The sequence below is a fragment of the Passer domesticus genome, chromosome 32 (genome assembly GCF_036417665.1).
Source record: "Passer domesticus isolate bPasDom1 chromosome 32, bPasDom1.hap1, whole genome shotgun sequence".
Lineage (NCBI taxonomy): Eukaryota > Metazoa > Chordata > Aves > Passeriformes > Passeridae > Passer > Passer domesticus.
Window position 1 is genome coordinate 1,381,368 of NC_087505.1, and position 25,714 is coordinate 1,407,081.

Consider the following 25,714-nt stretch of genomic DNA (forward strand, 5'->3'; position numbering starts at 1 on the left):
CCCCTGACCCCCAACACCCCGAATCCCCCAGGACCCCCCCAGACCCCCCGAGCCCCCCTGGACCCACCGGGGGTCCCCAGGGCCGCCCCCAGCCCCAGGGGCAGCAGCAGCAGCAGCTCCCGCATGGCGCCGGGGGGGACACGGGGGACACGAGTGACACCGGACCCCGCCGGCCGCGGGGGGGGGGGACACGGGAGGGGTGACACGGCCCGGCCCTGCCACGTGGCGGCCGCTCCTCCCCCCCCCGCGCGGCTTGTCCCCGAATGTCCCCGCGGGGCGGCCCCCCCGCCAGCCCCGGCCGCGGCCTGGGGCCACCCCCCGTGTCCCTGTCACCCCCGTGTCCCTGCCAGGGGTCACTGCCATCCCCGTGTCCCCTCCCAGGATGTCACTGTCACCCTGTCCCACCCCGAAGTGTCCCCATGTCCCATCCAGGGTGTCCCTGCCACCCCCGTGTCCCAGTGAGTGTCACCCCCGTGTCCCCCCCGGGTGTCCCTGCCACCCCCGTGTCCCCCCAAAGTGTCCTCGTGTCCCTCCCAGGCTGTTCCTGTCCCCCTCTGCGCTGTCCCTGTCACCCCCATGGCCCCCCCCGCTGTGTCCCCCCCTCCCAGCCTGTCCCTGTCCCCCAGGGTGCCCCCATGTCCCCCCGTGGTGTCCCCATGTCCCCCCGTGGTGTCCCCATGTCCCCCCAGGGGTGTCCCCCACCCTCTCCGGGTGTCCCCATCCCCTAAAGTCACACGGGGGAGGGGCAGAACAGCCCACCCCCACCCCATCACCCCCCCTCGACCCCCCCGGCCCCCCCCAGAGCCACCCCCCGGTGCCACCCCTCAGTGCCACCCCCGGGTGTCACCGGACGCCGCCGCCCTGCTCGGGAAAGCCACGCCCGGAGCTCAAGTGCCACCAGGAGCCCTTTATTGGGGAGGGCGGGGGGCCCTGGGGACCCCCCCCATCCTGTCCCCCCCCTCGGGTGACCCCCCCCCATCCTGTCCCCCCTCAGTCCTCCAGGTTGCGGAACGCCGCCACCATCTCCTCCTGCAGCTGCGCGTAGGACGCCAGGATGCGCTGCTCGCCGTCCTTCACCGGGTCCTGGGGACACGGGGGGACACGGGGGGACACGGGGGGACACGGGGGTGTCACCGCCAGAGCCGCACGGGGGGGTCCCCAAACCCCCCCGGGGCGCCCACATTGAGATTCGTGTGGGACACGGTGACACCACCCCCCAAAAGCGGTCACAGCCCCGTTCTGACTGTCACAGGGGACACGCGGGGACACGGGGGGACACGGGGGTGTCACCGCCGGAGCCGCAAAGGGGGGTCCCCAAACCCCCCCGGGGCGCCCACATTGAGATTCGTGTGGGACACGGTGACACCACCCCCCAAAAGGGGTCACAGCCCCGTTCTGACTGTCACAGGGGACACGGGGACACATCGGTGTCACCCCCAGAGCCGCACGGGGTGTCCCCAAACCTCCCCCCGGGGCGCCCACATTGACATTCGTGTGGGACTCCCCCAAAAAATCCACCTGGGACCCCCGAATGGGGTTACAGCCCACCCACAATGGAGCCACAGGGGTCACAGGTGACACGGGGGGACACGGGGGTGTCACCGCCAGAGCCGCACGGGGGGTCCCCAAACCCTAACCGCCCCCCTAGGACCCCCAGCCCCCCTTATCCTTCCCCTGAGTCCCCCAAACTCCCCCTAATCTACCCCCAGGACCCCCAAATCCCACCTTTACCCTCCTGTGGGACCCCCAAGTCCCCCTTTAACCTCCCCCAGGACCCCCCAAACTTCCATTTAACTTCCCCCAGGACCCCTCCACGGGGTTCTGTGCCCCCCAAACCCCCCTTTAACCCCCCCAGGACCCCCAAACTCCCCTTAATCTTCCCCCAGGACCCCCAAATCCCCCTTTAACCTTCCCCCAGGACCCCCAAACTTCCCTTTAACCTCCCCCAGGACCCTCCCCAGGGAGGTCTCTGCCCCCCAAACCCCCTTTAATCCCTCCAGGACCCCCAAACTCCCCCTCAACCTTCCCCTAGGACCCCCAAACTCCCCTTTAACCCCCCCCCAGGACCCCTCCACGGGGGTCTCTGCCCCCCAAACCCTCCTTTAACCCCCCCAGGACCCCCAAACTCCCCTTAATCTTCCCCCAGGACCCCCAAATCCCCCTTTAACCCCCCCAGGACCCCCAAATCCCCCTTTAACTTCCCCCAGGACCCCCAAATCCCCCTTTAACCCCCCCCAGGACCCCCAAATCCCCCTTTAACCTCCCCCAGGACCCTCCCCGGGGAGGTCTCTGCCCCCCAAACCCCCTTTAACCTCCCCCAGGACCCCCAAAGCCCCCTTTAACCTCCTGTGGGACCCCCAAATCCCCCTTTAACCCCCCCCAGGACCCTCCCCCCGGGGTCTGTGCCCCCCGAACCCCCCACCTGGAACTTCATGGCGCTCAGGCGGTACAGGATGTCGCCGAGCCCCTCGCGGATGGTGGCCCAGGTGACACGCTGCTCCTCGGGCCCCGCGCCCTCCACTGCCCCCCGCGCCAGCTCGTAGAACGTGATGAGGTTCTGCAGCATGCCCACGGTCTTGTAGAACGGGCAGAACCTGGGGGGGGCCCGGGGGGGTCACCATGGGGGGGTTTGGGGGGTCATGATGGGGGAGTTTGGGGGGGTTTTGGGGGAGTTTTGGGGGTCAGGAGGGAGTTAGGGGGGATTAGGGGGGTCAGGGTGCAGCGTGCCCACAGTCTTGTAGAATGGGCAGAACCTGGGGGGGCCCGGGGGGGTCACCATGGGGGGGTTTGGGGGGTCAAGGAGGTCAGGTTTGGGGGGGTTTAGCGGGATTTTGGGGTGTTTGAGGGGCCAGGAGTGGGTTGGGGGTGTCAGGGTGCAGCACGCCCACGGTCTTGTAGAAGGGGCAGAACCTGGGGGGGTCACCATGGGGGGATTTTGGGGGGTCGGGGGGTCAGGATGGGGGAGTTTGGGAGGGTTTTGGGGTGGTGGGTGGGTCAGAAGTGGTTTAGAGGTGTCAGGGTGCAGCATGCCCACGGTCTTGTAGAACCTGGGGGGGCCCGGGGGGGTCACGATGGGGGGTTTGGGGGGTCAAGTAGGTCAGATTTGGGCGGGTTTAGGGGGTTTTGGGGCGTCAGGGTGATTTTGGGGGGGTCAGGGTGGGGGTGTGGGTTCAGCGTTCTCAGTTTTGTAGCACAGGAGGGACCTGGATGGGCCTGGGGGGGTCTCGGGGGGGTCCCGGTACTGATCAGAGGCAGGGTTGGGGTCAGGGTTGGGGGTCCCGGGGGTCCCGGTACCGGTCACAGGCAGGGTTGGGGCCAGGGTTGGGGGTCCCGGGGGGTCCCGGGGGTCCCGGTACCGGTCGTAGGCCGAGTATCCGTTCTGCTGCAGGAAATCGTCCTTGAGCAGTTTGGCCACTTCCAGCGTCACCTTGTCACCCTCAGCCAGCGACGCCTGCGGGGACAGCGGGGTGCTGGCACTGCCGGGACCCCCCAGAGCCCCAGCCCCACGCCAAACCCCACAAACCACATTGATCCCAGAGATCCCAGAGATCCCATCAGTGCCACAAACCCCACAAATCCACCCTGCCATGACCTGCGGGATCTCAGCCAGCTCCTCCTGCAGGGTCCCACATTCCAGACCCCACAAACCCCACAGACCCAATATCCCACACCCCATATCTGACATACCACACCCCATATCTCACATCCCAGACCCCACAAATCCCATAAATCCCAGACCTTCCCCACGAGCTGCACGATCTCAGCCAGCTCCTCCTACAGGGTCCCATGTCCCACATCCCACATTCCAGACCCCACAAACCCCACAGACCCCATATCCCACATCCCACACCCCATATCTCACATCCCCGACCCCACAGACCCCACAAACCCCACAAATCCCAGACCTTCCCCACCAGCTGCACGATCTCGGCCAGCTCCTCCTGCAGGGTCCCACATTACAGACCCCACATCCTACACCCTATATTTCACATCCCACCCCCCGTATCTCACATCCCAGACCCCAAAAACCCCACAGACCCCATATTCCAGACCCCATATCTCACATCCCACACCCTGTATCTCACATCCCAGACCCCAAAAACCCCACAGACCCCATATTCCAGACCCCATATCTCACATCCCACACCCTGTATCTCACATCCCCGACCCCACAGACCCCACAAATCCCAGACCTTCCCCACGAGCTGCACGATCTCGGCCAGCTCCTCCTCCTCCTCCTGCAGGGTCCCAGACCCCACATCCCACACCCCGTATCTCACATCCCCGACCCCACAGACCTCACAGACCCCACAGACCCCACAAATCCCATAGAGGCACCTTCCCCACGAGCTGCACGATCTCAGCCAGCTCCTCCTCCTCCTGCAGGGTCCCAGACCCCGCATCCCACACCCCGTATTTCACATCTCACACCCCAACCCCACATCCCACACCCTGTATCTCACATCCCCGACCCCACAGACCCCACAAATCCCATAGAGGGACCTTCCCCACGAGCTGCACGATCTCAGCCAGCTCCTCCTCCTCCTGCAGGGTCCCAGACCCCACATCCCACACCCCATATCTCACATCCCACACCCCAACCCCACATCCCACACCCTGTATGTCACATCCCAGACCCCAAAAACGCCACAGACCCCATATTCCAGACCCCATATCTCACATCCCACCCCCCATATCTCACATCCCCGACCCCACAGACGCCACAGACCCCAATCCCAGACCTTCCCCATGAGCTGCACGATCTCGGCCAGCTCCTGCTCCTCCTGCAGGGTCCCAGACCCCGCATCCCACACCCCGTATCTCACATCCCCGACCCCACAGATCTCACAGACCCCACAGACCCCATAAATCCCAGACCTTCCCCACGAGCTGCACGATCTCAGCCAGCTCCTGCTCCTCCTGCAGGGTCCCAGACCCCGCATCCCACACCCCGTATTTCACATCTCACACCCCAACCCCACATCCCACACCCTGTATCTCACATCCCCGACCCCACAGACCCCCCAAATCCCAGACCTTCCCCACGAGCTGCACGATCTCGGCCAGCTCCTCCTCCTCCTGCAGGATGCGCCGGGCGCGGTCGCGCAGCGCGGGCAGCTCGGGGTGGGCGCGCTCGTAGTGCGGCTCGAGGGCGCGCAGGTAGCGCGAGTACGAGATCAGCCAGTTCACCGACGGGAAGTGCTTGCGCTGCGCCAGCTTCTTGTCCAGCCCCCAGAACACCTGCGGTGCCACCCGGTGTCACCCCGTGTCACCCCGTGTCACCCAGGGCACCCCCGAGCTTCTTATTCCCATGGAATACCCGGCAGTGCCACCCCCGTGTCACCCCCGTGCCACCCCCGGGTCACCCCCCATGTCATCTCTGGGTCATCCAGCATTTCTTGTCCAGCCCCCAGAACACCTGCGGTGTCACCCGTGTCACCCCGTGTCACCCGGTGTCACTCCCGGGTCACCCAGGGCACCCCCGAGCTCCTTATTCCCATGGAATACCCGACAGTGTCACCCCCGGGTCACCCCTGGGTCGCCCAGCGTCTTTTGTCCAGCCCCCAGAACACCTGGGAGTGTCACCCAGTGTCACCCAGTGTCACCCTGTGTCCCCTGTGTCCCCAGTGTCCCCTCACCTGCACGATCCCCAGCGTGGCCGAGGTGACAGGATCCGAGAAGTCCCCTCCGGGGGGGGACACCCTGCGGGGCGGGGGGGTCGGGGTGAGCTGGGGGTGCACGGGGGGGACCCCCGCCCTGGACACGGGGACACACACAGGGACACGGGGACAGGGGGACACAGGGACACGGGGATACACAGGGGACACACAGGTGGCACACGGTGACACTCACGCTCCGACGATGCTGACGCTGCCCTCGCGCTCGGGGCTGCCCAGGCACCGCGCCCGCCCCGCGCGCTCGTAGAACGAGGCCAGGCGGGCACCGAGGTACGCGGGGTACCCGCTGTCTGCGGGGGGACAGGGCTGTCACCTCCTGTCACTGCCCTGTCACCCTCTGTCACCTCAATGTCACTGCCCTGTCACCCCCGGTACCCGCTGTCTGCGGGGACACGGTTGTCACCTCCTGTCACTGCCCTGTCACCTCCCTGTCACCTCCCTGTCACTGCCCTGTCACTGCCCTGTCACCTCAATGTCACTGCCCTGTCACCCCCGGGACCCGCTGTCTGTGGGGACACGGTTGTCACCTCAATGTCACCCCCTGTCACCTCCCGGGACACCACTGTCACCCCTGGTACCCGCTGTCTGCAGGGACACGGTTGTCACCTCCTGTCACCTCACTGTCACCTCACTGTCACTGCCCTGTCACCCTCTGTCACCCCGAGTTTTTTGGGGTCTGTCTCCCTTGTGCCCACCCTCCCCACCCCAGGTTTTGGGGTCTCTCCCCCGGGTTTTGGGGTCTCCCCCCCTGGGTTTTTGGGGTCTCTCCCCCAGGTTTTGGGGTCTCCCCCCCGGATTTTTGGGGCCTCCCCCCGGGTTTTTGGGGTCTCTCCCCCGGGGATTTTGGGGTCTCTCCCCCGGGGTTTTGGGGTCGCACCCCCAGGGTTTTGGGGTCTCTCCACGGGGTTTTTGGGGTCTCCCCCGGGTTTTGGGGTCTCTCCCCCCGGGGCTTTTGGGGTCTCTCCCCCTCGGGTTTTTGGGGTCTCCCCCCGGGTTTTTGGGGTCTCTCCACGGGGTTTTTGGGGTCTCTCCCCCCGGGGATTTTGGGGTCCCTCCACCCCAGGTTTTGGGATCTCTCCCCGGGGTTTTTCGGGTCTCTCCCCCCGGGTTTTGGGGTCTCTCCCGCCAGGTTTTGGGGTCTCCACCCCAGGTTTTGGGGTCTCTCCCCGGGGTTTTTGGGGTCTCTTCTCTGGGGTTTTGGGGTCTCTCCCCGGGGTTTTTGGGGTCTCTCCCCGGGTTTTTGGAGTCTCTCCCCCAGGTTTTTTGGGTCTCATCCCAGGGGTTTTTGGAGTCTCCCCCCCTCCGGGGTTTTTGGGGTCTCACCCCCCAGGTTTTGGGGTCTCCCCCCCGGGGTTTTGGGGTCTCTCCCCGGGTTTTTGGGGTCTCTCCATGGGTTTTTGGGGTCTCACCCGCCGGCATCTCGGCCAGGCGCCCCGAGATCTCGCGCAGCGCCTCAGCCCAGCGCGAGGTGGAGTCGGCCAGGAGGCAGCTGTGCAGCCCCATGTCCCGGAAATACTCGGCCAGCGTGATCCCTGCACGCGTGTCACACGTGTGTCACACATGTCACATGTGTCACACACCCGGCACACCCCCAGGGACAGCATGATCCCTGTCACACGTGTGTGTCACACATGTCACACACCTGGCACACACCCAGGGACAGCCCCGACCCTGTCACACACCAGTGTCCCTGTCACACACACGTGTCCCTGTCCCCCCATGTCCTCCCGTGTCCCCATCATACACACATGACCCTATCACACACCCATGTCCCTGTCACATACACCCATGTCCCTGCCCCTCATGTCCCCCCGTGTCCCCCCATGTCCCCGTGTCCCTGTCACACACACGTGTCCCTGTCACACACACGTGTCCCCGTGTCCCCACCGGTGTAGATGGAGGCCTCGCGGGCGGCCACCGGCATGTTGGACGTGTTGGCCACCAGCGTCGTGCGCTTCATGATGGACTCGGAGCGGCCGCCCACCTCCATGGTCAGCTGGGGACACCGGCGCCACATTGTCACCGCCTGTCACCTCCCTGTGTCACCCCTGTCACCCCTGCGTCACCACGGGACAGCCCTGCCACCCCCATGTCCCACCATGTCCCGTGTCCCCCTGTCACCGCGGGAAAATCCCTGAGGACCCTCCATGAACACCCGTGTCACTGTCACTGCCCTGCCACCCCCGTGTCACAGTGCCACCTCCGTGTGCCAGTGCCATCCCAATGTCCCCTCATGTCCCCGTGTCCCACCGTGTCCCAGTGCCACCCCGACATCCTCCCGTGTCCCAGTGCCACTCCGATGTCCCACCATGTCCCATGTCCCATGTCCCCATGTCACCTCGGAGAAGTCCCTGAGGACTCTCCATGAACACCTGTGTCACTGTCACTGCCCTGCCACCCCCACGTCCCAGTGCCACCTCGATGTCCCACCATGTCCCGTGTCACCTCAGGGAAGTCCCTGAGGACCCTCCATGAACACCCGTGTCACTGCCACCCCGCTGCCACCCTGACGTCCCCGTGTCCCCCAGATGTCCTGGTGTCCGATGTCCTCATGTCAGCTCGGGAAAATCCCTGAGGACTCTCCATGGACACCCGTGTCAGTGCCACCCCCCTGCCACCCCCATGTCCCTCCTGTGTCCCGCCATGTCCCAGTGCCATCCCGATGTCCCGTGTCCCCGTGTCAGCTCGGGAAAATCCCTGAGGACTCTCCATGGACACACGTGTCACTGCCACCCCCATGCCGCAGTGGCACGCCCTCTCCCGGTGCCACCCTGCTGTCCCCAGTGTCCCTGCTGTCCCCGCTGTCCCCGGTGTCCCCGGTGTCCCGGTGGCCGGCGTGGCGCTGTCACCTCGGGGAAGTCCCGCAGCACCTCGGACATTTCGTTGCCGCGCTCCCCGCAGCCCACGTAGACGATGACGTCGCTGTTGGAGTACTTGGACAGGGACTGGGAAATCACCGTCTTCCCGCAGCCGAACGCGCCCGGGATGGCCGTGGTGCCCCCCTGCACGCACCTGGCGACACGGCGACACGCCACGGCGGTGGTGGCACCGCGGCGACACCCCGCGCCTGTCCCCGTGGCCGTCCCCACCCCCGTCCCTGCGCCAGCCCCGTCCTGTCGCTGCTTGCCGCTCCCCATCCCGTCCCCAAATCCAGCTCTGCTTGTCCCCAAATCCATTGCTCCCTGTCCCCAAATCTATCGCTCCCTGTCCCCATCCCTGTCCCCAAATCCAGCTCTGCTTGTCCCCAAATCCATTGCTCCCTGTCCCCAAATCTATCGCTCCCTGTCCCCAAATCCAGCTCTCCCTGTCCTCATCCCTGTCCCCAAATCCAGCTCTCCCTGTCCCCAAATCAATCACTCCCTGTCCCCATCTCTGTCCCAATCCCTGTTCCCATCCCTATCTCCAAATCCATCTCTCCCTGTCCCTAAATCCAGCTCTGCCTGTCCCCAAATCTATCGCTCCCTGTCCCCATTCCCTGTCCTGAGCTTTGTCTTTCCCTGTCCCCAGGCCCATCCCTGTCCTTGTCCCCATCCCGTTCCCTATAGGAACAGCGCACCCCCCCGCCCAGTCCCAGTCCCGGTCCCGCTCCCTACACCCTCCCAGTCCCGATCCCGGTCCCGATCCCAGTCCCAATCCCTGTCCCAGTCCCGGTCCCGGTCCCAATCCCGCTCCCTGTCCCAATCCCGATCCCTCCCGGTGCCGGTGCCTACGGGAAGAGCGCGTCCAGGACCCTCTGGCCGGTCAGCAGGGGGTGATTGGCCGGGAGCTTCTCGGCCACGGGCCGGACCTGCCGGACCGGCCACACCTGGATCATGGAGAGCGGCTCGCGGACCCCCTGGAACTCCAGCTCCAGCACCACGTCCTGCGGGATCGGCCGGGATCAGCCCGGGACCGGCCCGGGATCAGCCCAGGATCAACCCGGGACTGACCCAGGATCAGCCTGGGATCAGCTGGAGTTAGCCGGGATCAACCCGGGACCGGCCCGGGATCAGTCCGGGATTAGCAGGGATCGACTGGGATCGACCGGGATCGACCCGGGATCAGCCGCGATCAGCCCGAGACACCCCACACAAACCCCACCCCCCCATCCCGACCCCACTCCCGCGGATCCCGATGGTCCTGGTCCCGGTCCCGCTGATCCAAATGATCCCGATCCCAATCCTGTTAATCCTGGTCCCGGTCCCGCTGATCCCAATTATCCCTATCCCGCTCCCGGTGATCCCAATGATCCTGGTCCCACTGATCCCGATCCCGCTAATCCCGTTGATCCCGATCCCGACCCCGCTGAACCCAATGACCCCGACGGCAGTCCCGCCGGTGCCGGTCCCGGTGCCGGTGCCGGTCCCGGTGCCGGTCCCGGTGTCGGTCCCGGTGCCGGTGCCGCTCACCGCCGCGCCGTAGTGCCCGGGGGGCGCGATGTAGGTGACGGTGCCGCGGCTGCGGGGCGGGACCATCAGCCGGTGCTGCAGCAGCGAGTTCTCCGCCACCGAGCCGTAAATGTCCCCGCCCGTCACGTGGCTCCCGACCTGGGGACACGGCGGTGACACCGTCAGCGACCCCCGGGGGGCTGCGGGGGGGTCATGCCCCCTGTGTCCCTCCTGTGTCCCTCGTGTGACCCGTGTCCCCATGTCCCTGCATCCTGCCACTGTGTCCCCCAATGTCCCTGTAAATCCCGTGTCCCGATGTCCCCTGTGTCTCTGTGTCCCCGCATGTCCCCACGGCTCTGTGACCCCCGTGTCCCTGAGTCCCCCATGTCCCTGTGTCCTGTCAGTGTGTCCCCACCCCCTTTTTGGGGTCCCCTCCTGGGCGGGGGGGACAGGGAGGGGACAGAACGAGGGGACAATGGAGGATGATGTCCCTTGGCAGGGACAGGGCGGGACTGGGGGGACAAAAGGGGACAGAGGGGTTGAGGGGGACAGGGTAGGATAGGGACAAGGAGGGGACAGAGGGGATGGCAGGACAGGACGGGGAGGGGACAGGGAGCCGGGAAGCCAGATGGGGAAGGGGGGACAGGACAGGGGTGGGACAAAGGGCCGGCACGGGGGTACAGGGAGGTGGCAGGGAGGGGTCACGCACCCGGAGGTTCTTGCTGGGGACAAAGTCCCAGTCCAGGTGTCGCGGCAGCGCGGGGACATTGGTGCCCCGCGGGATGTAGATGCTGCGCGTGGCCTCGGCGATGTCGCGCAGCGGCCGCTGGATCCCGTCGAAGATGGAGCCCAGGATGCCCGGGCCCAGCTCCACCGAGAGCGGCGTCCCCGTGCGCCGCACCGGGTCCCCCACCTGCACCCCCGCTGCGGCCGCTCAGGAATGTCACCGCGGCACGGACACGGGGACACGGGGACTGCGGGGACACGGGGGGACTGCGGGGACAGCGCGGACACGGGGACTGCGGGGACACGGAGGGACTGCGGGGACAGCGGGGACACGGGGACAGCGGGGACACGGGGACTGTGGGGACTGCGGGGACACGGGGACTGCGGGGACAGCGGGGACACGGGGTCAACGGGGACACGGGGACAGCGGGGACAACGGGGACACGGGGACTGCGGGGACAGTGGGGACACGGGGGGACTGCGGGGACACGGGGACAGCGGGGACACGGGGACAGGGGGACTGCGGGGACACGGGGACTGCGGGGACAGCGGGGGCACAGGGACTGCGGGGACAGCGGGGACACGGGGACTGCGGGGACACGGGGACACGGAGAATGGGGGCACAGCGGGGACACGGAGGGAATAGCGGGGACCGGGGCTACTGGGGGGACAGCGGGACGGGATGGGCTGGGGTGGGGACACGGGGGCTGGGGGGACACTGGGACCAGAGGGACAGCGGCGACACGGAAACTGCGGGGACACGGAGAATGGGGGGGACAGCGGGACGGGACGGGGGGACACGGGGATTGCTGGGACAGCGGGGACACGGGGGGGACTGAGTGGGACACGGGGACCGGGGGAACAGCGGGGACAGGGAAAGGATGAAGGGGACGGGGAGGGGACAGGACAGAGGGGACAGGGCAGGGACAGAGGGCACAGGAGCGGGGGGTTGGTGAGGGGACAGGGCAGGGCGGGGGTGACAGGGAGGGGACAGGGAGGACGGGGAGGGGACAGGGCAGGGCAGAAGGGAGGGACAAGGGAGGGGACAGGACGGGGGGACAGGGAGGGGACAGAGCAGGCCGGGACAGGACAGAGGCTCAGGGGAAGAAGGGAGGGGACAGCGAAGGACGGCGGGGACAGGGCGGGGCGGCCGGAGGGACAGCGCGGTGGCGGGGAGGGGACAGCGGGGACAGGATACAGGTCTCCTCGTACACCTGGAGCGTGGCCATGTCCCCCTCGAGCCGGATGATCTCCCCCACGAGCTCCGCGTGTCCCACCCGCACCAGCTCGTACATGGCCGCCCCCGCCATGCGCGTGGCTGTCACCACTGCGGGGACACGCCGCTGCCACCCGGGCCACCACCGCACAGGGGACCCCCGTGTCCCCCAGCCCAGCCCCGGGGTCCCCATCCCTGTCCCCTCCTCTGTCACCACTGCGGGGACACGCCGCTGGCACCCCGGCCCGGGGCCACCACCCCCCGACATCCCCCCTTGTCACCGGGCCAGCCCCGGGGTCACCACCCCACCCGGGACCCCGCTGTCCCCATCCCTGTCCCCTCCCCACGGCCACCCGCGGGTGCTTTCCCACGCTGTCCCCCCCCGGGTGTCCCCTCTCCTGTCCCCGTTTCAGTGCCACAAACGCCACCGGATCCCCATTCCCGGCTGTCCCTCTGTCCCCGGGGTGTCCCACGATGCCCCCTCCTGTTCTCAACCCTGTCCCCCCCTCCATTGTCCCCTCCCCAGGTGGTCCCCGCATTGTTCCCTCTCCATTGTCCCCCTTCCATTATCCCCCCTCCTGTCCCCATTTTAGCGTCACAAACGCCACCGGGTCCCCATCCCCGGTTGTCCCCGTCCTCAGGGTGTCCCCACGATGTCCCCTCCTGTTCCCAACCGTGTCCCCCCTCCATTTCCCCCTCATTGTCCCCTCCCCTGTGCCTCTGTCCCCATTGTCCCCATTAGCGCCACAAACGCCACCGGGTCCCCATCCCCGGCTGTCCCCGCGGTGTCCCCGGGCTGTCCCCAGGTGTCCCCAGTGTCGCCGTACCGGGCCCGGACACGCCATGCACGGCCCCCACCAGGCTCTCGCGCTCCTCCAGCCGTGTCCCCCGTGTCCCCTCCATGCTGTCCCCTCCCCGCCGCGCTGCCACCGCCGTTAAATGGCCCCGGGCGCCGGCGACAACCGGACAGGGCCACCGCGGGTGTGGCACCGCGGGGACAGCGGGGCGACACCGGCTGGCTCCGGTGGCAGGGCCACCGCGGGTGTGGCACTGTGTGCAGTCAACAGCTGCCGCGGGTGACACCGGGGGACACCGGCACGGCCCGGCTCGGTGCCACCGGCGTCCTTGTCACCTCCCTGCCGTGTCCTTGGCACCACTTTCTCTTTGTCACCCCCACGGCCTTGTCACTCCTTTCCTTTTGTCACTCTTGTGGCCTTGTCACCTCCCTGCTGTGTCCTTGTCACCCCTTACTGTCACTCCCACATCCTTGTCACCCCCTTCTCTTTGTCACCCCCCCATGTCCTTGTCACCCCCTCGTCCCTGTCACCTCCATGTCCCTGTCACCTCCTTCTCTTTGTCACCTCTGTGACTTTGAAGTGTCACCAGCACAATTTTGGGGTCCCCCCTGACACCCCCCTAATTTCGGGTTCCCACCCCCATTTTTGGGGTTCCTTTTCCCCCCATTTTTGGGGTCCCTTTTTTCCCATTTTTGGGGTCCCCTCTCCTCATTTTTGGGTTCCCACCCCCACTTTTGGGGTCCCTTTTCCCCCCATTTTTTCCCCATTTTGGGTTCTCACCCCCATTTTGGGGTCCCCTTTCCCCCCCCCATTTTTGGGGTTCCTTTTCCCCTCATTTTTGGGGTCCCCTCTCCTCATTTGTGGGGTTCCTTTTCCCCTCATTTTTGGGGTCCCCTCTCCTCATTTTTGGGGTTCCTTTTCCCCTCATTTTTGGGGTCCCCTCTCCTCATTTTTGGGGTTCCTTTTTCCCCCATTTTTGGGGTCCCCTCTCCTCGTTTTTGGGTTCCCACTCCCATTTTTGGGGTCCCTTTTCCCCCCCATTTTTTCCCCATTTTGGGTTCTCACCCCCATTTTGGGGTCCCCTTTCCCCCCCCATTTTTGGGGTTCCTTTTTCCCCCATTTTTGGGGTCCCCTCTCCTCGTTTTTGGGTTCCCACTCCCATTTTTGGGGTCTCCTTTTTCCCCCATTTTGGGCTCTCACCCCCATTTTTCAGGTTCCCTTTTCCCCCATTTTGGGGTCCCCTTTCCCCCCCCCATTTTTGGGATCCCTTTTTCCCCACTTTGGGGTCCCACCCCCCATTTTAAGGGTCCCCCTTGGCACCCCCCACATTTGGGGTCTCCCCCTTTCCCCCCTCCCCTCACCCCAAACCCTTTTTTCCCCTTTTCCCACAAAAACCAACCCTGGCATTGTCCCAAACTCCCGTTTATTACCCAAAACCCCCCAAAACGACCCCAAATCCCCCTGGGAATTTTTTTTGGGGGGGTCAGGACACCAGGACCCCCCCGGGGCCCCCCTTGCCCCCCTCGGGGCCGTCCCTGGGCGTGGATTTGGGGTCGTCCTCCCCCACCAGGCGGATGTTGTGGCGTTCCCGAAATTCCGAGAGCTCCCGGCCCTTGGCCTGCAGCTGCTGCGCCAGGGCCTCGATCAGCTTGGAGATCTGGGGCGAAAAACGGGGAAAACGGGAAAAACGGGAATTATGGGAATTGGGGAAAAGAGAGAGACTCGATCAGCTTGGAGATCTGGGGCGAAAAACGGGGAAAATGGGAAAAATGGGAATTATGGGAATTGGGGAAAAGAGAGAGACTCGGTTAGAGTGGAGATCTGGGGGGAAAAACGGGGAAAATGGGAAAAACGGGAATTATGGGAATTGGGGAAAAGAGAGAGACTCGGTCAGCTTGGAGATCTGGGGCGAAAAACGGGGAAAATGGGAAAAATGGGAATTATGGGAATTGGGGAAAAGAGAGAGACTCGGTTAGAGTGGAGATCTGGGGCGAAAAACGGGGAAAATGGGAAAAACGGGAATTATGGGAATTGGGGAAAAGAGAGAGACTCGATCAGCTTGGAGATCTGGGGGGAAAAACGGGGAAAACGGGAAAAACGGGAATTATGGGAATTGGGGAAAAGAGAGAGACTCGATCAGCTTGGAGATCTGGGGGGAAAAACGGGGAAAATGGGAAAAACGGGAATTATGGGAATTGGGGAAAAGAGAGAGACTCGGTTAGAGTGGAGATCTGGGGCGAAAAAACGGGGAAAACGGGAAAAACGGGAATTATGGGAATTGGGGAAAAGAGAGAGACTCGGTTAGAGTGGAGATCTGGGGCGAAAAAACGGGGAAAACGGGAAAAACGGGAATTACGGGAATTGGGGAAAAGAGAGAGACTCGATCAGCTTGGAGATCTGGGGCGAAAAACGGGGAAAACGGGAAAAACGGGAATTATGGGAATTGGGGAAAAGAGAGAGACTCGATCAGCTTGGAGATCTGGGGCGAAAAACGGGGAAAATGGGAAATAGTGGAAATGCAGGAAAAGACAGAGACTTGATTAGGTTGGAATTCTAAGGGGAAAATAATGGAGCGAAAATGAGAAAAAAAAGGAAAAAGGAGAGAAAAAAAATGGGAAAATGGCCAGAGGTTTTTTATTGGGGTGGTCCCAAAGGATTTTTTGGGCTTCCCATTGGATGTTTATGGGATCCTACTGGATTTTGGGATATCCCACTGGATTTTGAGATATCCTATTGGGTTTTTATGGGATCTCATTGGATTTGGGGCTATCCCAGCAGATTTTAGAATACTCTGTAAAATGTTTAAAGGATTCCATTGGGTTTGGGGCTGTCCCAGTGGATTTTTAAGGGATCCCAATAGGTTTAGGGCTATCCCACTGGGTTTTTATGGGATCCCAGTGGGATTTTGGGCTCCCCATTGGGTTTTTAAGGAATCCCAGTGGGTTTAGGGCTATCCCACTGGATTTTTACAGGATCCCAGTGGGTTTAGAGGCATCCCATTGTGTTTTCATGGATCTCAGTGGGTTTAGAGCTATCCATTCTGTTTTTATGGGATCCCATTGTGTTTTTATGGGATCCCATTGGGTTTTTATGGGATCCCATTGGGTTTTTATGGGATCCCATTGTGTTTAGGGCCATCCCATTGGGTTTTTCTGGGATCCCATTGGGTTTTTCTGGTATCCCATTGGGTTTTTATGGGATCCCATTGGGTTTTTATGGAATCCCATTGGGTTTTTCTGGGATCCCATTGGGTTTTTATGGTATCCCATTGGGTTTTTATGGGATCCCATTGTGTTTTTATGGGATCCCATTGGGTTTAGGGCCATCCTATTGGGTTTTTATGGGATCCCATTGGGTTTTTATGGGATCCCATTGGGTTTTTATGGGATCCCATTGGGTTTAGGGCCATCCCATTGTGTTTTTATGGGATCCCAGTGAGGTTTCTCTGGGATCCCATTGTGTTTAGGGCCATCCCATTGTGTTTTTATGGGATCCCATTGGGTTTTTCTGGGATCCCATTGTATTTAGGGCCATCCCATTGGGTTTTTCTGGGATCCCATTGTGTTTAGGGCCACCCCATCAGATTTCCACGGGACCCCAGTGCGGGTTTGGGTCCCAGACCTGCTCCCTGTTGCTCTCCAGGGCGGGCAGCACCTCCTTGACCGTCCTCTCCACCAGCACGCCGCCGACCATGCGGAAACACTTCCGGGTGGGATCCACCTCCCGCAGCGTCTCGATCACCAGCCTGGGCGGGGTCAGCACCCAAAACACCCCGGATAGACCCCAGATCCACCCCAAAAATACCCCAAATCCCTGGCCCAAATCCACCCCAAAAATACCCCAAATCCCCGGCCCAAACCCACCCCAAAACACCTCAGATATACCCCAAATCTCTGGCCCAAATCCACCCCAAATCCCTGTCCCAAAACACCCCAAACATATCCCAAATCCCCGGCCCAAATCCGCCCCAAAACACCCCAAATATAACCCAAATCCCTGGCCCAAATCCACCCCAAATAAACCCCAAATCCCAGTCCCAAATCCACGCCAAATACACCCCAAATCCTCGGCCCAAATCCGCCCCAAAACACCCCAGATAGACCCCAAATCCCTGTCCCAAATCCACGCCAAATACACCCAAATCCCTGTCCCAAATATACCCCAAATAAATCCCAAATCTCTGCCCCAAATATATCCCAAATCTCCCCCAAATATACTGCAAACCTCTGTCCCAAACAAACCCCAAATATACCCCAAATCCCTGTCCCAAATGCACCCCAAAAAATACCCCAAATATACCCAAATCCCCACCCCAAATCCCCCAATCCTGATCCCACATCCACCCCCCAAATCCTGAACCCCCAATCCCCAATCCTGACCCCAAACAACCAACCACCAATCCCGACCCCAAATCCCCCAATCCCGACCCCAAACCCCCCAATCCCGACCCCAAACCCCCCAATCCTGACCCCAGCCCCCCCAATCCCGACCCCAAACCCCCCAATCCTGACCCCAGGCCCCCCAAATCCCCGATCCTGATCCCAAACCCCCCAATCCCGACCCCAAACCCCCCAATCCCAACCCCAAACCCCCCAATCCCGACCCCAAACCCCCCCAATCCCGACCCCAGACCCCCCAATCCTGACCCCAAACCCCTCAAACCCCCCAATCCCGACCCCAGACCCCCCAAATCCCCGATCCTGACCCCAATCCCCCCGATCCCGACCCCAGACCCCAGCCCCATCCCCAGCCCTGCCCACGTGTGCTCGTTGAGCTCCAGCTCCAGCTCGGCCGCCTTGGAGGCCAAACCCCGCTGGTCCTGCCGCAGGCGGTTAAACCGGGACACCACCTGGAATGGATACTGGGGTGGACTGGGGGGACTGGGATGGACTGGGGGGACTGGGGGGACTGGGGGGACTGGGGGGACTGGGGGGACTGGGGGGACTGGGGGGACTGGGGGGACTGGGACACCACCTGGAACGGGACACGGGATGGACTGGGGGGACTGGGATGGACTGGGACACCACCTGGAACGGGATACTGGGGTGGACTGGGGGGACTGGGGGGACTGGGACACCACCTGGAATGGGACACTGGGGTGGACCTGGGGGGACTGGGGGGGACTGGGACACCACCTGGAATGGCATACTGGGGTGGACTGGGGGGACTGGGATGGACTGGGGTGGACTGGGGGGACTGGGATGGACTGGGGGGACTGGGATGGACTGGGATAGACTGGGGTGGACTGGGGGGACTGGGACACCACCTGGAACGGGACACTGGGATGGACTGGGGGGACTGGGGGGGACTGGATGGGACCCGGGACACCACCTGGAACTGGGATGGAATGGACTAGGATGGGAACTGGGTTAACTGGGATGGACTGGGATGGGAACTGGGTTAACTGGGAGCCACTGGGGGGGCTGGGATCAACTGGGATGGGACTGGGACTGGGACTGGGAGTGACTGGGATGGACTGAAAACGGACTGGGATGGACTGAGATGGGACTAGAACGGACTGGGAGTGGGACAAACCGGGATGGGGATAAACCGGGACAAACTGGCATTGGACTGGGATGAACTGGACCAGGATAAACTGGGACTGGGGAGCTGGGAACGGGATAAACCCTGGGATTGGGGTGGGGGGGGAAAATCCCCTTTGGGGGGGGGGGGGGGGGGGAGGCCCTCCCCGTTATCAGAGACCCCTCCCCGTTATCAGAGACCCCTCCCCATTATCAGAGACCCCCTCTCATCATCAGGGACCCCTCCCTCACTCCCCATCCCCTCATCCCCACCCTCCCCTCAGGCCCAGGCCCATCCTCCCTCCCCTCCCCACGCCGCCCCCTCACTCCTCTGCCCCCCCGGGGCCCCTCCCGGGTTCCCGGTCCGCCCTGACCTGCTCGGCGCTCAGCCCCTTCCCCGCCGGGGCCGCCCCTCGCCCCTTCCCCGGCTCCGCCATCTTGTCCCGCGCGCCTCCGCCTCTTCCGCTCCGCCCCGCCGTCACTTCCGGCCGCCATCTTGGGTGCGGGTGAGGCGGCGGCGGCGCCATCTTGGGTGAGGGCAGCGCCTGAGGGGGGGGACTTTGGCCGCGCTGCCGCCGGCGGGGAATGTGCGGGAATGGGGCGAGAAACGGGGAAAAGTGGGGGGAAAAGGGGGTTTGGGGTGAGGGGAGGGCGGGGGTGAGGGGGTTTGGGGGGCTGGGGACAGGTGGGGGCAGTTTGGAGGGGGTTTGGGGCAGTTTGGGGGGGTGTTTGGGCAGTTTTGAGGGGGTCTGGGGTAGTTTTGGTGAGGTTTGGGGCAGTTCTGAGAGGGTTTGGGGCAGTTTAGAGGGATCTAGGGCAGTTTTGGGAGGTGTTTCGGGTAGTTTTGAGGGTGTTTGGGGCAGTTTGGGGGTGTCTGGGGCAGTTTTGAGGTAGTTTAAAGGGTGTTTGGGGGGGTCTGGGATAGTTTTGAGGTACTTTGGGGCAGTTTGGGGGGGGTCTGGCAGCAGTTTTGGGGGGCTGGGGCACTTTGGGATCAACACTGGGGCAGCTGGGGGGGAGCTGAGGACATTTGGGGGGTTCAGGGGCAGTTTGGGGTCACACCTGGGGCAGTTTGGGGGGTTCAGGGGCAGTTTTGGGGGGGGGTTCCAGGTCCCCCCCAGCCGTGTGACCCCTCCCCAATTCGGGGTGTCCCCCCCCAGGCTGAGGGTGGCCCCCCGGGCCCTGCTGTGCTGCCCCCCGAGAGCCTCGAGAGCCCCCAGAGCTCCAGCACCGCGGGCAGGTACGGGGGGACCCCAAAAACACCCCAAAAACCCTGTGGAGAACCCCAAAAACCCATGGGAACCCTAAAAATCCTGTATAAAACCCCACGGGGGACCCCAAAAAGCCCAGAGGGGGCTGAGGGTGACCCTGGGGGTGGCCCCAGGTGGGTGGGAGAGGTTCAAGAGTGACCCTGCTCCCCCTTTGGGTCACCTGGGGGTGTCCCTGTCCCCAAGGGGGTGACCCCAGTCCCCGTGAGGTGCCCTTGGTGTCCCCTCCCCACAGCCCCATGGCCGTGGCAGTGTCCTCGTGTCACTGTGAGGTCCCCTCAGTGTCCCCTCCCCAGGCCCATTGGTGTCCCCCTGTCCCTCCAAGTCCCTTCAGTGTCCCCTCCCCACAGCCCTGTGGCCATGGCAGCACCCCCAGACCCATCTGTGTCCCCAGACCCTCTGAGGTCCCCTCAGTGTCCCGTGGCCATGGCAGTGTCCCCTAGGCCCGTCAGTGTCCCCCTGTCCCTCCGAGTCCCTCACGGTGTCCCCTCCTTGGCCATGGCAGCGCCCCCACACCCCGCAGTGTCCCCAGACCCAGCAATGTCCCCCAATCCCTCACGGTGTCCCTCCCCACAGCCCTGTGGCCATGGCAGCACCCCCAGCCCCCTCAGTGTCCCCAGGCCCATTTGTGTCCCCAGACCCAGCAATGTCCCCCGGTCCCTCATGGTGTCCCCAGGCTGGTCAGTGTCCCCAGGTCCCTCACGGTGTCCCCAGCCCCCTCAGTGTCCCCAGGTCCCTCACGGTGTCCCCAGGCTGGTCAGTGTCCCCCAGTCTCTCAGAGTGTCCCCTCCCCACAGCCCCCCAGCCATGGCAGCGCCCCCAGCCCCCCGCAGTGTCCCCAGGCCCATTGGTGTCCCCCAGTCTCTCACGGTGTCCCCTCCCCACAGTCCCCCAGTCATGGCAGTGTCCCCAGTCTCTCACAGTGTCCCCCGGTCCCTCACGGTGTCCCCAGGCTGGTCAGTGTCCCCGGTCTCTCACAGTGTCCCCTCCCCGCAGCCCTGTGGCCATGGCATTGTCCCCAGCCCCCTCAGTGTCCCCTGGTCCCTCACGGTGTCCCCAGGCTGGTCAGTGTCCCCCAGTCTCTCAGAGTGTCCCCTCCCTGCAGCCCCCCGGCCATGGCATTGCCCCCAGCCCCTCAGTGTCCCTCAGCCCCCTCAGTGTCCCCCAGTCCCTCACGGTGTCCCCAGCCCCCTCAGTGTCCCCAGTCCCTCACAGTGTCCCCAGCCCCCTCAGTGTCCCCCAGTCCCTCACAGTGTCCCCCAGGCCCATTGGTGTCCCCCGGTCTCTCACGGTGTCCCCTCCCCGCAGCCCTGTGGCCATGGCACTGCCCCCAGCCCCCCGCGGTGTCCCCAGGCCCATTGGTGTCCCCCGGTCCCTCACGGTGTCCCCTCCCCGCAGCCCCCCGGCCATGGCAGCCCCCCCAGTGTCCCCGGGCCCCCCGGGCGGGCTGGTGGCGGTGGCGCAGGTGACGAGCACGGCGGACAAGGAGCACAACTGGCGGCAGTGCTCGGCGCTGGTGCGGCGCGCGGCGGCCGCGGGGGCCCGCGCCGTGTTCCTGCCCGAGGCCTTCGACTTCATCGGGGACAGTCCCCAGCACAGCCTGGCGCTGGCAGAGCCCCTGCACGGGGACACCGTGCGGCGCTACCGCCAGCTGGCCAGGTACGGGCACCGCTGGCACCGCGTGTCACCGGGGTGGCACCGTGTGTCACCGGGGGTGGCACCGTGTGTCACCAGGGATTGTCTGTGTGTGTCACCGGGATGGCACCGTGTGTACCCAGGGGATGGTACCGTGTGTCATCAGGGGATGGCACTGTGTGTACCAGGGGTGGCATCGTGCGTCCCCAGGGGATGGCACCGTGTGTCCCCAGGGGGCACTGTGTGTACCCAGGGGATGGCACCGTGTGTCACCAGGGGATTGTCTGTGTGTGTCCCCAGGGGGATACCACTGTGTGTCCCCAGGGGTGGCACTGTGTGTACCCAGGGGATGGCACCATGTGTCATCAGGGATTGTCTGTGTGTGTCATCAGGAATTGTCTGTGTGTGTCCCCAGGGGATACCACTGTGTGTCCCCAGGGGATGGCACTGTGTGTACCCAGAGAATGTGATGGTGTGTCCCCCAGGGGTGGCACCGTGGTCACCAGGGGATGCACCGTGTGTCCCCAGGGATTGTCAGTGTGTGTCCCCAGGGGTGTCACTCTGTGTCACCGGCGATTGTAAGCATGTGTCACCAGGGGATGTCACCTTGTGTCCCCGGGGAATGTGATCTTCTGTCCCATGGGGATGTCAGTGTGTGTCCCCAGGCCATGTCAGTCTGTGTCCCCAGGGAATGTCACCATTTGTCCCAGGCCGTGTCCCTCTGTGTCCCCAGGGAATGTGACGTGTGGCTCTCCCTCGGTGGCTTCCACGAGCGTGGCCAGGACTGGGACAGCACCGGCCGCATCTACAACTGTCACCTGCTGCTGGACAGCTCGGGTGGGACACGGCCTTCCTGAGCCCTGCGCCACCCTCGTGCCACCCCGCGTCCCCCAGGCCCTGTGTCCCCACCCCCTTGGCTGTCCCTGTGTCCCCACGTGTGCCACCATTCCCAACCCCGTGGTGGCTGTCCCCAGTGTCCCCAGTCCCCTGGTGGTGGCTGTCCCCAGGCGCGCTGGTGGCCGTGTACCTGCACCATTCCCAATCTCCATGGCTGTCCCTGACTGAACCCAGTGTCCCCAACCCTGCGGTGGCTGTCCCCAGTGTCCCCAACCCCCGTGGTGGTGCCTATGCCCAGTGTCCCCACCCCCCGTGGCTGTCCCCAGTGTCCCCAACCCCCGTGGCTGTCCCAGGCGCGCTGGTGGCTGTCCCCAGTGTCCCCAACCCCTGTGGCTGTCCCCAGGCGCGCTGGTGGCTGTCCCCAGTGTCCCCAGCCCCACGGTGGCTGTCCCCAGTGTCCCCAACCCCTGTGGCTGTCCCCAACCCCCGTGGCTGTCCCCAGGCGCGCTGGTGGCTGTCCCCAGTGTCCCCAACCCCCGTGGCTGTCCCCAGGCGCGCTGGTGGCTGTCCCCAGTGTCCCCACCCCCCGTGGCTGTCCCCAGGCGCGCTGGTGGCTGTCCCCAGTGTCCCCAACCCCCGTGGCTGTCCCCAGGCGCGCTGGTGGCTGTCCCCAGTGTCCCCACCCCCCGTGGCTGTCCCCAGGCGCGCTGGTGGCTGTCCCCAGTGTCCCCAACCCCCGTGGCTGTCCCCAGGCGCGCTGGTGGCTGTCCCCAGTGTCCCCAGCCCCACGGTGGCTGTCCCCAGTGTCCCCAACCCCTGTGGCTGTCCCCAGCCGTGGCGGTGGCTGTCTCCAGTGTCCCCAACCCCCGTGGCTGTCCCCAGTGTCCCCAACCCCCGTGGCTGTCCCCAGCCGCAGTAGTGGCTGTCCCCAGTGTCCCCAACCCCCGTGGCTGTCCCCAGCCCCACGGTGGCTGTCCCCAGTGTCCCCAACCCCCGTGGCTGTCCCCAGCCCCACGGTGGCTGTCCCCAGTGTCCCCAACCCCCGTGGCTGTCCCCAGGCGCGCTGGTGGCTGTCCCCAGTGTCCCCAACCCCCGTGGCTGTCCCCAGGCGCGCTGGTGGCTGTCCCCAGTGTCCCCAACCCCCGTGGCTGTCCCCAGGCGCGCTGGTGGCCGCGTACCGCAAGCTGCACCTGTTTGACGCGGCGCTGCCGGGGGCGCCGGCGCTGTGCGAGAGCTCCTTCACCAACCCTGGCCGGGAGCTGCTGCCCCCCATCGACACCCCCGTGGGCAAGGTACGGCCCTGCCCCTGTCCCCTGCTGTCCCCAAGTGTCCCCAAGTGTCCCCTGCCCTCGCTGATCCCGGTGTTCCAGAGAAACTGGGGCTGGCCGTGTGTCACAGCCTGAGCTGGCCCTGCCCCGATCCTAACCCAGCCCTGAACCCAGCCCCTGACCCCACAACGCCCAGGGCTGTCCCTGGGTGTCCCAGGGTGTCCCTGCATGTCCCCAAGTGTCCCTGGGTGTCCCCTGCCCTCACCGATCTCGGTATTCCCAGAGAAACCTGGGCCTGGCCGTGTGTCACAGCCTGGGCTGGCCCTGCCCCGATCCTAACCCAGCCCTGAACCCAACCCTGATCCCACAATGCCCAGGGTGTCCAGGGTGTCCCTGCATGTCCCCAAGTGTCCCTGGGTGTCCCAGGGTGTCCCTGCATGTCCCCAAGTGTCCCCGTGTGTCCCCTGCCCTCGCTGACCCCTGGTATTCCCAGAAAAAGCTGGGATTGGCCGAGTGCTGTGGCCTGTGGGTCCTGGAGCTGGCCCTGTCCTGACCCTCACCCCCGACCCCCCATGGCCCCAGGGTGTCCCCAATGTCCCCAGTGTCCCCTCCCTGTCCCCCAGGTGGGGCTGGCCGTGTGCTACGACCTGCGTTTCCCGGAGCTGGCCCAGGCCCTGCGCGGGGCCGGTGCCAAATCCTGACCTACCCCTCGGCCTTCACCGTGCCCACCGGAGCCGCGCACTGGAGGTGAGGGGGCACCCCGGGGGGCTTGGGGACACCCCTGGGAGACTGGGGACACCCCCGGGGGGGCTTGGGGACACCCACAGGGGTGTTGCAGACATTCCTTGGGGGGGTTGGGGGCACCCTGGGGGGAGTGGGGACACCCACACCCTGAGGAGGGTTTGGGGTGCCTGTTCCATTGAGTGCCCCCCATGTCCCCTGGTTCTGTCCCCTGGGTGACACCGCTGTCCCTGCAGGTGCTGCTGTGTGCCCATGCCCCCTGTGTCCCTCTCGGTGACACCAATGTCCCTTTTCAGTGACACTGGTGTCCCCTCAGGTGCTGCTGTGTGCCCATGCCATCGAGTGCCCCCCATGTCCCCCTTGGTGACAGCACTGTCCCTGTGGGTGCTGCTGTGTGCCCATGCCCCCTGTGTCCCCCATGTCCCCCTTGGTGACAGCGCTGTCCCCGCAGGTGCTGCTGCGTGCCCGTGCCATCGAGTGCCAGTGCTACGTGGTGGCCGCGGCGCAGACCGGCCGCCACAACGCCAGCCGCGCGTCCTTCGGCCACTCGCTGGTGGCCGACCCCTGGGGCACCGTGGTGGCCCAGTGCCACGAGGGGCCGGGGCTGTGCCTGGCCCACATCGACCTGGCCCTACCTGGAGCAGGTGCGCCGGGAGCTGCCCGTGCACGGCCACCGCCGCGGGGACATCTACGGGGCCCTGCCGGGGACGCCGGGGACACCGGGGACACCGGGGACGTGAGACCCGCCTGGAAATTGCACTGGGTTTGCTCTTCTGTGCCCAGAGGGGGATGGCACCACGTGTGCCCCCTTTCTGTTTGGGGGTGTCAAATTTCCGTCAATATAGCCCTAAATCAGCCCCAAATCTGCACCAATTCAGCCCCAAATCTGCACCAAGTCAGCCCAAAGTCAGCCCCAAATCTGCACCAATTCAGCCCCAAATCTGCACCAAGTCAGCCCAAAGTCAGCCCCAAATCTGCACCAATTCAGCCCCAAATCTGCACCAAGTCAGCCCCAAATCAGCCCCAAATCTGCACCAAATCAGCCCCAAATCTGCACTAAGTCAGCCCAAAGTCAGCCCTAAATCTGCACCAAGTCAGCCCAAAATCTGCACCAAGTCAGCCCCAAATCTGCACCAATACAGCCCAAATCTGCACCAATACAGCCCCAAATCTGCACCAATACAGCCCCAAATCTGCACTAAGTCAGCCCAAAGTCAGCCCTAAATCTGCACCAATTCAGCTCAAATTAGCCCCAAATCTGCACCAATCAGCCCCAAATCTGCACCAATTCAGCCCCAAATTAGCCCCAAGTCTGCACCAATTCAGCCCCAAATCTGCACCAATTCAGCCCCAAATCTGCACAAATACAGGCCAAAATCTGCACCAATACAGCCCCAAATCTGCACCAATTCAGCCCCAAATCTGCACCAATTCAACCCCAAATCTGCACCAATTCAGCCCCAAATCTCCATCAACTCAGCCCCAAATCAGTCCCAAATCTGCCCTTTTATTCCCAAAATGGAACAGCACAACATGTCCCCCCTTTCTCTTTGTGGGTGTCAAATTTCCATCAATTCAGCCCCAAATCTGCACCAATTCAGCCCCAAATCTGCCCTTTTATTCCCAAAATTGAATGGTAGAATGTGTCTCCCTTTTCTT

The 25,714-nt window shown here is 64.2% G+C and overlaps 3 protein-coding genes across 3 annotated transcripts; 1 reads left to right on the forward strand and 2 right to left on the reverse strand.

Annotated features, from left to right (window-relative positions):
• Window positions 1–971: 971 nt before the first annotated feature.
• LOC135288266 (V-type proton ATPase catalytic subunit A-like) lies at window positions 972–12,890 on the reverse strand. Its single transcript, XM_064401619.1, has 14 exons — window positions 12,815–12,890; window positions 11,970–12,098; window positions 10,755–10,969; window positions 10,067–10,204; window positions 9,389–9,540; window positions 8,528–8,690; window positions 7,566–7,674; window positions 7,088–7,210; window positions 5,854–5,968; window positions 5,640–5,703; window positions 5,038–5,241; window positions 3,357–3,451; window positions 2,423–2,594; window positions 972–1,083 (listed from the first exon to the last, which is right to left on the reverse strand). The coding sequence occupies exons 1-14, from the start codon at window positions 12,888–12,890 to the stop codon at window positions 991–993; spliced, it is 1,848 nt and encodes a 615-aa protein (XP_064257689.1). The 3' UTR covers window positions 972–990.
• A 1,300-nt stretch (window positions 12,891–14,190) lies between these two features.
• PFDN2 (prefoldin subunit 2) lies at window positions 14,191–18,782 on the reverse strand. Its single transcript, XM_064401620.1, has 4 exons — window positions 18,681–18,782; window positions 17,545–17,633; window positions 16,406–16,529; window positions 14,191–14,441 (listed from the first exon to the last, which is right to left on the reverse strand). Exons 1-4 carry the CDS (start codon window positions 18,741–18,743, stop codon window positions 14,268–14,270), a joined length of 450 nt encoding a protein of 149 aa, XP_064257690.1. The 5' UTR covers window positions 18,744–18,782; the 3' UTR covers window positions 14,191–14,267.
• Window positions 18,783–18,849: 67 nt separating this feature from the next.
• Window positions 18,850–25,708, forward strand: LOC135288071 (deaminated glutathione amidase-like). Its single transcript, XM_064401354.1, is given in 10 exon segments — window positions 18,850–18,893; window positions 19,467–19,546; window positions 20,973–21,233; window positions 21,943–22,046; window positions 23,205–23,338; window positions 23,938–24,001; window positions 24,004–24,061; window positions 24,292–24,328; window positions 24,426–24,686; window positions 24,688–25,708. Coding segments are annotated over 8 exon segments (1,017 nt in total). The 5' UTR covers window positions 18,850–18,893; window positions 19,467–19,546; window positions 20,973–20,982; the 3' UTR covers window positions 24,796–25,708.
• The last annotated feature ends 6 nt before the right edge of the window (window positions 25,709–25,714 follow it).

What these genes read in the sequence shown, in the direction of transcription:
- PFDN2 (XM_064401620.1), bottom strand. Translation starts at nt 18,743, where the DNA reads ATGGCGGAGCCGGGGAAGGGGCGAGGGGCGGCCCCGGCGGGGAAGGGG. An exon ending in AGGGGCTGAGCGCCGAGCAG is followed by an intron (nt 17,634 to 18,680) that starts GTCAGGGCGGAC and finishes TATCCATTCCAG; the next exon opens with GTGGTGTCCCGGTTTAACCG. An exon ending in TGGAGAGCAACAGGGAGCAG is followed by an intron (nt 14,442 to 16,405) that starts GTCTGGGACCCA and finishes TTTTCGCCCCAG; the next exon opens with ATCTCCAAGCTGATCGAGGC.
- LOC135288266 (XM_064401619.1), bottom strand. Translation starts at nt 12,890, where the DNA reads ATGGAGGGGACACGGGGGACACGGCTGGAGGAGCGCGAGAGCCTGGTG. An exon ending in GTCCTGGACGCGCTCTTCCC is followed by an intron (nt 8,691 to 9,388) that starts GTAGGCACCGGC and finishes CCGTGTCGCCAG; the next exon opens with GTGCGTGCAGGGGGGCACCA. An exon ending in TCGTGCAGCTCGTGGGGAAG is followed by an intron (nt 3,452 to 5,037) that starts GTCTGGGATTTG and finishes CTGTCCCCGCAG; the next exon opens with GCGTCGCTGGCTGAGGGTGA.